Source organism: Hippocampus comes, unplaced genomic scaffold (genome assembly GCF_001891065.2).
Source record: "Hippocampus comes isolate QL1 unplaced genomic scaffold, H_comes_QL1_v1.1 scaffold116, whole genome shotgun sequence".
Taxonomy (NCBI): Eukaryota; Metazoa; Chordata; class Actinopteri; order Syngnathiformes; family Syngnathidae; genus Hippocampus; species Hippocampus comes.
Genome location: NW_017805120.1, coordinates 218,386 through 233,222, shown reverse-complemented (window position 1 = coordinate 233,222; position 14,837 = coordinate 218,386). Strand labels below are relative to the sequence as shown.

Sequence of the window (14,837 nt, the reverse complement as noted above, 5' to 3'; positions counted from 1 at the left end):
CTTTGTGCACTTGAAACTACTTCCTGTGTTTTTTTTTTTTGTTGTTGTTTTTTATTTTTTATTTTTTTGTGGCTTTGTAACTCTACAATCCTATTCACAAATGGATTTTTGTTTGATAGGTATCAGCTATGCCTATTCGTAAAATCGAAGTAGCCCTATTTGATGTTATGTATCATATCGTAACCGTCAGAAAAGGTATTTATAAGAAATGCGAATGCCTTGGCTACAGTGTATGTATATTTTTATGATCTCCGAGCACCGTGTGGAGTCGCTAAATGGGTGTTCATCTCAGGTGTAACGGCACACGCATTTAAATTTTTGAGTAGGAGCAAACTCCCACGTGGAACTTATTAGGGAAGGGGGCAGGAAGTGTAATTGCAAGCAAAAAGAAAAAAAGATTTCAATAATGTGTGAAATGTTGATTTCTGTTTTTGTTTGTTTTTGGTGGTGATGTTGATTCTGTATGCAGCCTTAAAACCAAGGTACGGATCCAAACAGAATTTTTGACGTACCGTTACACCTCTAGTATTCATAGTTGGGATGGAAGTTAAAAAAAAAAAGAACAAAAGCACATTGATTTATCTTTGAAAATGCAGTTGTTTCTTTTGAAGCAGCTTCAGTCCTGATAAAATGCGAGGCTACACTGTACATTCCGTTCAGGCTCGGTTTACCGCGGCAATACAATCGCATGTAGTCGCTCTTACCCTTCAATGGTGTTCATTATTTTCAGGGCTGGAACAAAAATATACATATATTAGAGCCTCAACTCCATTTTAAAAAGATGATAGTAGCTTAGTGGCAATAAATGTGAACAGCCCCCCCCCCCCCCAATTTCCTAAATATATTTGGCTAAAACTTTAAGATCTTTTTTTTAATACAGCTATAGATAAAAATGTCCTTTGATGTCCAAAAATGCCATTAAGAAAATAAGTTTCATTTAACAAGACTCTTTTTATGTACATCTCCTTCAAAGTTAGTCGAGAAGTCAATGTGACATTTGAGAGATGGATAAAATTGATCGTAGCTTTCTTCCTTGAGACGGTATGAACAGTTTCACGCGTGAAAATAGTCTCGGTACTTGGGGGGGAAAAGTGTTTCCTGAACTGCGTTTGTTGTGCTTTGCTGTATGGTGAGAGGCAAACCCATGTAGTCCCGACGTGACCCAAGTCCGGAATTTCATTAGACGGCACCTTCGAAAGGAGCTGCTCATCACATTTTGTCAAAAGTGTGGCCCCGCCCCCCCAGGTGCGATTTCACTCCCAGTTTGACGACAATTGCTTCCAAAATGGCTCCAGGCGGAAGTTCCCGAGTTAGGAAAGCGTGACGTTCTGGCTCCCTCCCGCCCCGGCGATGCATTCACATGAACCAAAGTCTCCATCGGGCGTGCTTCTTGGACTCGGCTTTGGACTTGCGCTTGGGCGTGGATGTGAAGGCCTCGTGGGGGTACGGCAAGGCGGGGAAGTGGCTGTCGTCCGAGGGGCAGAGTCTTTTCATGAGAGGCTGCAGTTTGTCCTCCTGCTGCTTGAAATCCAGCTCCACACTGTCAAGCAAAAGGGACGAAAACAGATCAGCCACCTCGGGAAAAAAAAAAAAAAAAAAAAGCAATTTTACCATGCAGTATGGTTGAATCCTGATCTGGCTCACTAGCATCAAATCATACCCAACGTGACCCAGTCACCGCTTTCACCACAAGATTCTCGAATAGCCCTAAAAAAAAAGAGCCTAAAAGCCCCGGTCTTTTACGCACAACCAACCAAAGCAATGGGTGACTTGAGTACGCAGCTTTCGCAAAATTGGTTTGGATGTAATTTCGAGCAGGGATTTAGTGGCTCTGTGCCTTGAAAAATCAGTCAAGAAGCACTAAATGGCTGGAAATTTGGCAAACTCTGTTTTGAAAATGGCTGGCATGGAATCAGTTAAACTTCACATTGGTTGAGGCTGGTATATTGTGAGTTATCTGCAGCAGCCATCTTTTTTCTTTTTTTTTTAATCCTGGCAGGCACTTGACCGCTAGCTTCTGCTAAATGGCGGGCAGGGGAGGACCGAGATTACAGCCTCGCTAAATGCGCTGGCACTTTTAATCTCCCGAAGCGTCCTCCGGTACTACCAGCACCCGGATGGCTTGATGAGGGCCGTGTGGGGGTTGCGACAGGCTACACTTGCATAACGGCTGCAGGATTTGCTTCGTGATTGCCGGCTGGCTGGCTGGCTGGTGTGAAGGTGAGCTTGGCAGCAGGCTCTTCTGACACTTAGATTTTTTTTTTTTTTTTAAGATATTAAAAAGGGAGGGATTGAACGCAATCTTTGACCTGAAGTTGGCAGTTTCAGTTGTCAGACTTTAGACACATGGCCACACGCAACGACAATGGTTTGAAATAGGTGTTGTTTGAACGTGCCCTGGAAATGGCCAACATGATTCTAAAATGTCCGCGTTGAACCAAAATGGATGACTTCCTGCGGCGGTGAGGCTACGCTCTCAGCACTTTGCATTTCCCCCCCCCCCCGACTCAGGCCTTTTTTTAAACTCGAGGCCGAGACCACCGCAGTAATTGGCAAATAAATCACAATCGCTTAATTACAGAGGGTAGAAATCAATCAGGGCATAGTTGGTCCAAGTGTGTAGCCTTGGAATGTGTCTTGTGACTGTAAAGCTAATGGGAGAGCTATTATGGAAACACTGGAACGGGAGGAGAATTTATGCACGAACGCCTCGATCGATAATGGGAGAGCATTTGGAACATCCATCCATTCATCCCATTTCTGTACCGATTATCCTCACTTGAGTCTGGGTGAGCTGGAACCCATTTAAAAAAAAAAAAAAAAAAAACTTAAAATGCCCTTGGCACAATATCTTAGTTTTAACCCCCCCCCCCCCAAAAAGAAACCTCAAATCACAAAAACACTGAGATCAGCTTTTGTGTTTGAGCTTTTTTGATGTTGAATTGAAAAGGGAAAGAAAAGTCACCGATATATTGTGGTACGAGAGGATGGCGACCCCAGGTGGACAACGATGCTAAATGCACCTCACGTGCACATTTCGATGTTTAATCACGCAAAATAAATTTGTGTCCAATTAATCGATGGGCTGATCGGGGGAGGCCTCTTGCTCTTGCTTTCCTTCAAACCTCTCTACATTCAGATCCGGGTCGCGTGAGTGGCCGACTCTCAGCTTTGATTCCCCACGCTTTGTATTTTCAGTGTAGCCCGCTAAAGGTTATTGACGCAGGCAGCAAAGTTTGACGTCGGAGCTCAAATTAGCGCGACGTGTCGGTCTGGTGTGATCAATGACGTGGCGTGTTTTGTCAGAGGCTAATGAGGATTTGCGGATATTGCCGCCAAAGTATTTCCGTGTGGCCCTTTCATCGCTCACAAAGCCTTAATTGCGTCTGTGCCAAAGCATCCGAGGGGCATGTTCTCATCCATTGCTGCCGTTTTCTGTTTTCCTCCTTTTTCTTCGGGGATCGCTCGCACGTACCCACACACGCGTACGCCAACACTATCGCCATAATAGGCTTTTCCTTGCTCTTCGGAGTAAGCCCATAATACTGTTGAGACCGTTGTTGCTCACCATCTGTGGCTACAAGTTATTATTTCCCTGCATGGACAGAAAAGTCCATTTAAGCTCATTTCGGAAACGGCTATTTTTACAGTAATTAATTCGCCGGCGGCCATTTACATTTATAATCCGCGGCCGCTCGGCACATTTGCATAGAATTGCATTTAATCCCACCCTGGGTCTTACTGGTGTCAGGTAGCAATTTGTTAGAAGCAGCAGTTGACCGCTCGGAAAGAGTGAGTAATTAGGGGAAACCTCGGATGCATCTAATGAGATCATTAAGACGATTAATCTACGAAGGGAGAGTGTTTACATGAAAACATTCAAGTAAAAGCAAAGAGGTGTTGTTTGGAATGGCCAAGAAAGCTTGCTGGAAGTGGTCACATAAGGATAAACAAAAAAAAAAAAAAAACACCACTTGGAGACTCGTTTTCTGGTGAACGTGTCTTCGTCCGTGTATACGACCAACCATCACGTTTTTGTTGTAAGTGGCTCCATGAGCAGGCAAAGGTTAGTGCGGCGGCTTTGTTTGAAAAGAGTCTGCTGAAAAGATCATCAGGGCGGTTCAATGAAAGATTTATCAGCTCTCATCGGCCCAGTTATCAGTGTCTAAATGTCATCAGGCAAGCAGACGTCCCACACACCCCAAAAAACTGTAACGTATAGTAAAGGGACACTGTGGTCCACAAAGACATGCGGCAAAATTCCACGACCGTGGTTCAAGATCTTCTCATCTGCCTCATTGACTTTCCGTTGGGTCTCTCTTTCCCCTCTCTGCTCCCCTTCCACACCTTGAGGTATTACATCACCCGACGATATGCCACAGAGGCCACTAATCTTTTCATCCCTCTTCTCGCCCACTCCCGATTCAAAGCCGCGCACGTTTGTGTGAAAAAGTGCTGAATCCCTTCCCGTCGGCTGCGCTGCCTGAAGGCGATAACGCATTCAGGCGATATGGTTCAGGGATCTTCAAAAAAAAAGAGGGCGGGCTGGGGTTGGGGGAATTGAACCTGGCAAGGCCGGCTGCGTTTGTGAATTCTGCTTGAAGTCCTCGGACTCGGATGCGGTGCCGTGGTTCTGCGTTTTGATATATTGATTATGTGCAGGGTGTGTGGCGTCCCCTCCCTTCTCGCTGTGTTCTCGTCATAATGAATTGCCTCGGCCCCAAAGACCAAAGCGTATTATATGGGTCCCCACATTTATTAACATGGACCAAGCGACTCCCATGCAGTACGAGTCATTCTGGGTACGACAAGACGGATGCGCCACACGTACGGAGTTACTCGCGTCGCACTCCGGGATGATCCGATTTCTCGGATTGACTCCAAATGCGACGCAATTCGATTCTCTCTGTTATGTTGTCGTGATGCAATATACCCGAACGATGATACGATTCAACATAACCTTACGTTGCTTCAGTAACAATCCGATTTCGCCCAACTCAAATGCGCTTGCTTCTCCGCGCTGACTGTACGACAGCTATTCTACCCACGCGCACTTTGTTTCCCGTCACGGCTATGCTTCCGAACCGGGGTCTGCTTTCCTCCTTCTTGTGTTCTTCCACCTCCGGAGAGGTAGCTTTCATGGAGATGGAGGTAATTAGATTGCCTTTTAATCCTCCAGCCTGCATCAATGCTTTTGCTATATTTGAGTGTGTGTCCAATTGAGATCATTTTCTCAAAACCAACGCTGATTTCAAGGCTGGGCGCAGACCTTTTAAAAAGGAAACCCGGGTACATTTGCGGGGGGGATTCTGTTGCTCTGCGTGTCATTGGGAGAGTTGTTTGGGAAGTGTTTTGCAGGCTTGTCGTAGATCGAGGAAGCGTGTTTTTGTTTGTTTTTACGCCAATCGGCGTGACTTGATTTATACCTGGACGTATCGGCTTGCTACTGTGCTGGAAAAGTGTATTTTTGTGTTTAGTCATATCAGTCTTCACCATTGTTGGCAAAGTGTCGTGTTATCGAATTGCGCATTATGCTGCTTCTTGGACCATCCTGAGTAATGGCTCGACATAAAAGACGCACATTTATAAATCAATTGCTACATCCCTATCGGCCAAGAATATCTATGAGAACGCTCAGTATTGAGTTGTTGAGGTTTGTAAGAGGAATTGTCATTTGTACCCACCGCAAAGGTTAGCGATGTTCTCCAGAGAGCCGCAGTCTGTCTCTACTCAAGCAGACACAGCAGAGAGATGAAGAGTAAGAAGACCGGAGGGAGCCGGAACGTGACTTCCCCGGGCCAAAATCGCACCAATTTCAACATGAAACGCGTTACTGACTCATTTAATGACACCTCGCGAGCTTCCGTGTCACTAACTTGTCCAAAGTCGTCACGCTGCTCTCTTTCTGTCTTTGACATCAGCGCCGTAATCCGGCTCGTGTCGCGCTGCCGCGCCAACGCTTTCAAATTTTGTTCACCTGCGGGGAAGTACGTGATTTTTTTTTTTTTTTTTGCATGCCTGACTTGACGCACGCACATCTCGCATGACCCCACACGTTTTTACTTCAAGCCCTTTTTTTTTTTTTAAGTCAATGACTGCTGAGCGAGGGTGGAAAAAAAAATAGATCACCGCAACCCCTAATGTTAAGCTCTCGGCCTCGCTCCGAAAGGCAACTTGTAACTCAAGCCTCAGCTCCTGCATTTGAACCCCCAGACCCTAAAACATGAGCCCCTTTATCAAACCTCAAACCCTGACCTCCATTGCCAACATGCATCTTTATCTCAAACAAGTCGCAAAATGACTGGCAGAAAGCTCCGCAGGAGCCTGCTAACAATCCTGATCGTTTGTGTCCGGTAAATTGGAGGAGGCAAACATCTAAGACGTGCAGCACAGCGGCCATCAAGGACTAAAGTTTGAGACCTGTGTGCTTTTCAGGGTTTTGAAAGTGTGCAAGGAGGCAAAGTTGACTCGACACCCTGCCCCAACCCCTTCCCTCCTATCCTTCACTTTCCATGCTCCCTCCTTCGCTTCCCCGCCAAGGTCCTGTCACTTCCACACCTGCTCCTTCTCCCCACGCCCCCCAAGCAGGAACGACGGCACATTTGTGTCTTTGACGGGGTCGCGCCACTGACCTGTAAATAATGCATGCGCTGTTCCGGCATGTGTCGCAGTTGGCTGTGTCCTGTCCGGTGCGATAGGAGAGCCTGCGGGGAGAAGGAAGATGAGAGTGGTGAGTGTGTAATAATTACAGGCCTTGTTAAGCCGCTCCCGCTTTCTCGCCGGCGTACGTCTCCCGCTCATTAGCGGGGAGTCACGCCGCCCGGCTGAGCGTCCGGCAAGCGCGAGAGTCGGTGGGGGGGCATTAGCCACGCTTCGCTGATTGAGAGTGGAGGTGACTCTGCGTGCTGCGCTAAGGGCTAGCTTAATCAAAGCCTGACCACCCGATTGACAACATTAGCTCACAATTACACTCGGCTCAGAAGGGCGCAGAAGCTAATTATTTTCCTACGCTGTCATTTCGTCTTTTTATTATTGTTCTTTATTCGACGGAGGGAGGGCAGGGGCTAAATGTCAGGCGGCAATTTACCTAAAGCCACATTTGCTGTTTTAATACGTTGACTTTCTGTTTGCACAATTCAGTTCTTTGTTTCAGCTCGATGTGTCATCCACTGAGCGTTCACAACTCTTTGGATGGATTGGAATTGATTTGACATTGAAGCGAAAAAAGGGAGTGCACTTCTTGGCTGCAACCAGTACAGGTGCTGTTGAGTCAGTCTTGTCTAATTTTCTGCAAGATATGTCGTGACCTGTGTGACATGAGGCCACGTCCAGCTAATTCAACACCGGCTCCGGAAACAGGACTTCAGAACAAAGACAGAAAGATAACACCCTCATCCTATTTTTCCAACAAAGCCGACCATTACCTCTTATATTGCAATTAAAAATTCCACAATCCCCAAGTCCACTTCTCTTGTGTTTAGGCCTCGTAAAGAACATTTTTGATGCAATCGAACCCCTTTGAGTACACCGCAGGCTCAATTCTTTCTCAGGCAACAAAGCACTTCTATTGCTCCCTCCGCTCATACCCAGCCACAAAGATAGCTCCCATTTTATGTGGGTTTAATGGGATGTTTCGCTCACGTAATATTCCATCTTGAGCACTGCAGAAGGGGTTTACCTCCATTGTGTGCGTGTGTGTGTGTGAGAAGATATCTCCAAACTCTTAAATGGAATGTTCGACATTGCTGTTTGATGACCCCATCATCTCTTGCCGCTTTATGACCACGTCCGACGAATGCGTTAGCGATCGCATTTAGCTCATCATGTCTCCTAATCATTCTCTCTCCGAGGTGCTGCGCCAGTCAAAAAGGAAAAAAATTAAACACCGATCATAAATTCCCCGCTCCTTATCTAATCCTTTTCCCGCCATATGCTCTGACAGATATATCGGGGGGGTGTGGATGCCGGCGTGGTATTTCACGCCATTGAGGTCGGAGAACGGGATGAGCTGAAGGTGATGTTTTTGAGCGTTAATTAAAGGCGACATATTTTGGAAAAGTGGGTTTGTAATTGCTCGTGTACACATATTTGGGTCTCTGCCTTTGCAGTGACACGACCAAGTAGATAAGTTATATTGCATTTTTTAATGTTGTACTTGGCAGCCGCTCGGGCAAAGGTCCACATTCGGACTTGGCAAAACCATCATTTCTGAGCCAAAAGTGTTGTTGGCGACACAGACGAAGTTCTGAGAAGCGCCACTTTGTTTCATTACTTGGTAGCAGTCACTCATATAGCCGCTGCAGCCTGACAAATCCGTGTGGATGTTACTGACGTCTCGACATTCCCAAAAAAGGGAAGGCTTGGAAGCGGGTCTCACCAAGCTCGTCGGTGAAATTCAGGTTTGTAAAGTACTGTAATGACTAAGCGAGGACTGTAGATGGCGTCCCAGCATCGTTTGGGATTTGCAATCAGCGCCGCTTTTATCTCCTTTCATTTCATTTGGATTTTAATTTTCGTCATCGGGAACGCGGCATTGTTGGGAAAGTGGGAATTACAAAAAGTTAACCGACACCACATTCTGCTGTACAAACTCGTGGTTGGAAACATAAAAGCCATGCCACCCAGGATTTACGCTCTGCAGTCGTCATGGTAACACAGTCTGCTGTAATTCTTCCTAGAGTTGTTATTACCGAAGCAGACATTTTATTGAGACCCTCCTTGTTGTAAGTTGTGGGGGGGGGGAAATTGCACTTTTTCTCCCGCGTTTTAGAGAACGCCGTAAAGGCATGCCTCTATTTGTTTATGATTTTTTTATATCTATACAGAGACACAAAAACAGCAATCTGGTTGCCTCCAAATCCACGCCGTCGCAGCCCATCTCACGCTGAGCTAATAAGACAAAATAGCGCCATTGTTGAGCAGGTCTCCCATGCGGGAGACTGAAAGCAAAGGCGCCATTAGCCTTATTTTGAGCACCCTGATTTTTATCCACCTTAAAAAGGTCACCGTGCGGGCGGGTGTAAAAAGCATGTTCGCGAATCTTATTAGACAGGACAGCCACGGGACTTGGTGTTTTATTGAGCTGGTCTTGTGTTCACTGATGGCAAATTTCAAGAGAGAGCGAAATTTCGGAGACATTGTTGAAAGTTTTGCACGTTGGAGATCGATGGCGAGACTAAATGGCATTTACACTTTTCCTCTCACAAAAAATGAACAGCCAACCCTGAGATGAGCGATTTGTACGCCAGTCCACACCTCAAAGTATCTGATTGCCCAGGGCCTCGCAATTCTCTCATCAAATTGCCCCCTTTGTTGGCCTCTTTTCTGATAAACAGTCCTCTATTTCCCAGCTGCCTCGATGCTATCTGCCTTTTTTTTTTTTTTTTATAAACTCAGTCGCCATTGAGCCACAAATGTGTATTTCCGAGGTCTGCCGGCACGTGCTGTAGACTGCTTGACCATGACGTCGCAAGTGGCAGTAGCGAGATCAATTGCTTGGAAAGAATGGTCTTCATTTTAACGGGTAGATTGAGTCAAACTTAAATGCGGTGGAATTTCAGACATAGTTAACGATCACCGAGAGAATGGCAAAGTATTTGATTTTGGATTAATGCTACCGACATGGCTTAAGGTGAGATGCACTTACCCCTCTCTGTGGGCCTCCCCCTTTTCCAGTTCTTGGATCACCCCCAGAAGCACTTTGATGGTCTCCTGGCTGGAGCTGATGAGGTTTTCCATGGCTTGAAGCTGTGCTTTAACATGCCCGTCCTGATCCACAGGCACGATTTGCTTACAGGCCTCCTGGTCAGCCGCCGCCATCCGCTGGGGCTTGTCCGCGGGATGACGCTGCGCCTGCGCGGCGCAGCCTCGGCCGGCGCGCGGCAACGTTTCGCTCTGCGGCCCGTCGGGCTGCAGGCTTTTCTTACGCTTGTGCCGTGCCGACAGGCTCTCCAGGCACTCCACTTGGGTGAGGGAGTTCCACGCGATAGGCCCGGTCACCTTGGAGGCCCTTTCAGGCAGGTTTCGCGAACACGGCGAGACTTCCTCGTGATCGAGCGGCCGCCTTTCTCCCGGTGGAAATCCCGCACTGGCTTTGGATGCTACGCTGCAGAGCTGGTAGTCCGCGTTGACGGCGCAACCCGGCGGCAGCGCATCGCCGTCGGGTGCCGCGTGCTGCTCCACCGTAGCCACGCGCTCATTTGTGTGGAGCAGCGCTTTGGTCCGCCAAACTCTGCTCCCCCCGCGAGCTCCCTCCTCCTCCTCCGCCTCGTCGTCAAAACACCGCGGCGCATCCGGCTTCACCTCCACGACAAAGCCGTTATTCTGACCTCTGTACGTTTCCGCGGGCGCCGCGTGCTTCAACGCGTGCCCTTTCTTGCGCTCGAAGGGGAACGTCTGGTAGCGCTTCTTCAGGTCGGGGGACGTTTGCACCCCGGTGCTGCGCGTGACGTTGGGAATGGATCGACGGGCCGGAACGGTCATGTACTTGCGGTACGCCGCTTTGTAAGAGAGAGGATTCCCGTCCTTGGCCAACTCCGCCTCCCTCTGCTCGTTTTGCGCCTCGCAGATATCCTTGAAACGCACTTGCAGGGCCTTGTTCCGCTTCCTCACCTGTCGATTGGCATCCAGAGAATATTTGACTTGCAGCGCCAGCGAGGCGGTGGGTGGTAAGGGTGCCACCGCCGCCTCCGAGTCAGATTCAGAGTTGGTGAGCATGTATCTGCCGCCCTCCTTGCTCACCATGGTTCCTAAGAGGCGTGGAGAAAGATAGGGAGTCATTCGGCGCTAATGACTGGGCTTAGTCATAAAGCTTTGTGTATTACAGCCACTTAAGGCCAAGTAACGGGGATCAACCTGCATAATTAAGGCAAAGATCACAATTCTTAGCCTCGCAATTGCCTTGCTTACGAAACAAAATTTGCTAATCTCGTGAGAGCTCCTTTCAATCTTGTGCCTACCCTTTCTTGAGCCGTAGCACATAATTTACATTCGAAAAATCTCACGTGAGACCAAACTGCCACAAAAATCGTTCGTGTCCCATTGTCAGCCGTGAGTGCACGTCGGAGAGAAGGTGGAAGGGTGCGGGCACGTAATATCTTGGCAAATCCATTTTCTCTGCTTTTCTGGAATGTGATGAGTTTATGCATCACGTATGTCAATACCATACCATAAACCCTGAATTTACTTTTAATCTCTTTCTATTAAAAAAAAAAAAAAAAAAAAGTGAACCTCTTTAGAGTGCCTCATTGTCACAGCACGAAAGAGCGCAGTGATGACCGGAGGCTCAAAATGTTTTTGTGGCTCAAACATGTAGGTACAAGAAATATGCTGGCGAAAATAACTTGTTGAATAGCACAAAATATCCCTCGCATCCTTTCCTAAATTAAAACAAAACAAAAAAAAATGCAAGAATATCCGGGAGTCTTTGGTCGTACCCAAATGTGAAGGCATTTGTTCAGAATAATCCGTTGGGGTTGCTCTGTAATCCCATTCTCTATGAAATCTGAGACTCCAATTATTTTGGGGGTCCCTTAATCCATGAAATCATCCAATCCACTTAGTGCTTGTTTTGGTCGCCGCCAGTTGCTCAAGGCATTTTGGCATCGACAAGTACTCCCCCAACTCACGATGGCGTCACGCCATCGGTTGTTGTTCACAAACGCCGCCTCTTGTTTGCTTCGCTTTTAATTGTCTGACCTTTTCCTTTCACTCCCAACCCAACAAAACTTTATGCAACCTGAGAAAAAGACGACTTGTCTGGTTTGACACGTAAAAAGTGAACCCTTTTAAGCCACGTTACAAAAATGTGTGCGTAATGGACATTTTATGACTTTTTTTCGACTCGGTGATACCTCCATCCCCGCCAATAGCAATGTGGGACTTTTTGTGCATCGTCTTGAGACGTGAACGACGCTCCCTTCTCCGTAAATTTGCAAGTCGGTGAAATTGTGTTTTACGCTACCTGCCAGCACAGCGCAAAACTAAATCCGACCTGAGAAGAAGGTAATAATTTAGCATTCCGCGGGCTCCTTAACTCCTGACACAAACACAGTATAATTTCTCGCCCGCTGATTTACAACGAGCAAACAGTCTGCAATCTCATATAGATGTTGAATCAGACAGGGCAATTATTTCCCCTCAGCTTATCTTCCGTTGCCGTCGCGCTCTGTCAACAGGAAAAAGGAGGCCCCGTTCAAAGCGCTCTGTTTATTTACCTGCGAGCCACACAGAAAGAACGTCGCGCCCTCTGTTGCATTACCTCTCCGGCTATTTATCGTTGAATTATGCATGGGGGGTGGGGGGGCATCTTCTTTTGCTATCTGAACAATCTTATTGTCCACAGGCCGAAAGAGCCACGCCACACGTCCGCAGTCTCCTCGTTGCTGCAGCACTGTTTTCCTGGTTGCCCTCAATCTCCAGGCATAAAGTGCGTCTCTTGAACGTGCTCTCGAAATGAGGTCACCGCCGTTCTGAATAGCGAGACGCAATGTTCGAGGTGAGGGACAATTTGAAATGTCACCCTGCTCGAAAAGTAAGAATTAAACATGAATGGAGTCAGTGAGCCTCTGCGCCCTACCGCTCTGACTACATTGTGAGCTTCTTTTTGCCTCTGATCCTTTTTTGACATTTTGGCACCACTGCGAGCTCTATAAATCCTTATCTTGATGTTTGAGAGCACCCCCCCCCTCCCCCTGGCCCCCTACTGTCGGCCTCTTGCAGAAACCGCATGATTCATCGTGCGAAGCGTCTTCTTCTGAGACTAGACCCCTTTTTCTTTATTGGGGATGGTGGAGGGGGGGTCTATCTCTCGGCTTGCTTGTCAGAGAGACGTTTCTTTACAAATCCAGATTACCGCAGTAAAACAATTAATTGCCCAGTTATGGAAATGTTTTTTTTTTTTTTTTTTTTGGGTGCACATGATAATTTAACACGCCACACTTTGAATTCAGATATAGCCGTTGGCCCAACCCTGACTCAGCAGTTTTCCGCGTGACAGTCGTCACTGCGGGTAAACTCTTAAAGGGTTGAAATGTCAGCGCTCAGCATTTCCAACCCTGGGGCGAGTGAATGTTTGCCATCTTTTTTTTTTTCTTTCTTTATTACCCCAGACTAATTTTGTCTTATCTCTCGCGCTCCATCGAAAGGGAAAATTCATTAATGTTGTGTGCGTAGCAAAAAGCGCAGAATTAATTAAGCACTGGCAAATGGGGCTGTACATGTCAATGAGGGAGAAGCAATGCAAAGAGACTTGAAATCTTTGAGGGACTAAAACAAGCAAAGCAATTGGATGACAATTCGATTTAACGATGATGCCAAATGAAAGAGTTTCTGGAACTTAACCCTGAGGGACACCCGTTTGATGGACTGTAGCATTAGCCTCCCAGACAAGGGCAAACCATTAAATATGCCAAATAAATTGCCATTTTGAGTTTTTTCCCCCCCATACGAGGCATGTCTATCATTAGCAGACCCACAAAAAAGTCTCAATCAGAAGGCATGTCCAAAATGACACAGGAAGTCAAACAACTGAGCCGTTTTCAGTGGACCTTCCAAAACGAACTCCTTGAAATTTGTATTCGATTGCTCCCAAATTTAAACCACATATCGAAATCTTCCAGGCGGAGCATCATGGCGTATTTTGGTGACTCGTGATAAAACATCAACTTCTTAACTCCCCGAGGTCAAAGCTTGACCAAAACATCTTGCGTGTGATGAAGGTTGCTGAGGAGATTTGTGTCGAAACTGGCCGGCAGCCCCCCTTCCCATGGCAGTGGCCCGTTGGTCGCCGCTTGTAACTTTGATTAATGTTGTGACTGCAATAAAGCCAGAGAAAATCCAGCAAAAACACGATGGCCTCGATGCCTCGATCCGCCGAGGAATTCCCACTCTCCTGCCGCGACAATTACAGCTGCGAGGCTGCCTGAACAAATGAGCGGAGCGGCGGCATGATGGAACTTCCCTGTAATCCTGCTTTATCTCGCCTTGTTTTGTCTTTCTCCCTTTCCCGCTTGTTTCTGATCTCATAATTACAAATGGTTACGAGTGTTTTGAAACATGTCGGATCCGCCTCTCAACCCTTTCATGCTGCCTCCCTCAAATTTGATCGCAATAGGAATACCCAATTGTCATTCCTTTCACCTCAAGTTCCGAAATTGACAGAAATACAACATCGCGGACATATTTAAAGACCGTGCGTTATACATATTAAAAGGCAATTGCTGACATTTTGCAAAGGCTGCTATGTAGTACTGAATTGTGAGTATGTAGCATTCAACAGTTTTTCACCGTCAAACATTTTCACTTCGGATCGGCAGCTGACTTGTTAGCCCAAAAGCATCTCATTGAGCCAGGCTTGATGGCCAAGCGGCCGATTTAGAGCGCCTTGTTGTTGGTCGTGAGTGCACGCATGTCATAGAAGGCAAAAACATATTCGATCCCCGTAGAAGAGGAATGAAATGCGGCTCAGGGGCGGTGGGGCTGCAGGTTTACTCGGGATGGTTCGACAGCCGTCACGGCCAAGTGTGTTTTACAGTTCCTGATGGAGCCTCGCCGCTGTAGCGCGCCGCCAGTCTCCGGCCGGAGTGATTGACTGCAAAGGTCAGCGTGGAGGCACCATCAGCCGAGTGCCGCTATGGAAAATCCTTTGTGAGTTTAACGCCAGCTTAATACCCCTCAAGATTAAAAGGTGGCTGGAAATCGCGGGATTTTAAGGGATTGTTTTTCTGGCGGTTGTCCCTCTGGCCGCCTCGCAGAGCTGTTGCCAGGCAGCATCTTCAACATCTTTTTTTTTTTTTTTTTTCCCGTTCTGCGGGGGGGGCTCGAAAAAAACAAGGCCC

The 14,837-nt window shown here is 47.2% G+C and overlaps 2 protein-coding genes across 3 annotated transcripts in view; one reads left to right on the top strand and one right to left on the bottom strand.

Moving 5' to 3' along the window:
• dock1 (dedicator of cytokinesis 1) overlaps window positions 1-14,837 on the top strand; it is a 65,781-nt gene that overhangs the window by 21,952 nt on the left and 28,992 nt on the right. The gene's annotated exons all lie outside the window — the stretch shown is intronic.
• insyn2a (inhibitory synaptic factor 2A) overlaps window positions 62-14,837 on the bottom strand; it is a 17,427-nt gene continuing 2,651 nt past the window's right edge. Inside the window, exons 2-4 of one of the 2 annotated variants that reach the window (XM_019865789.1) lie at window positions 9,647-10,748; window positions 6,633-6,704; window positions 62-1,540 (exon numbers count right to left, since the gene is read on the bottom strand). In XM_019865789.1, coding sequence (XP_019721348.1) covers window positions 1,357-1,540; window positions 6,633-6,704; window positions 9,647-10,743 — 1,353 coding nt within the window. In that variant the 5' untranslated portion in view covers window positions 10,744-10,748 and the 3' untranslated portion in view covers window positions 62-1,356. Of the gene's footprint in view, window positions 1,541-6,632; window positions 6,705-9,646; window positions 11,079-14,837 lie in introns of those variants that run through there. The other variant, XM_019865788.1, reaches the window with a different exon arrangement.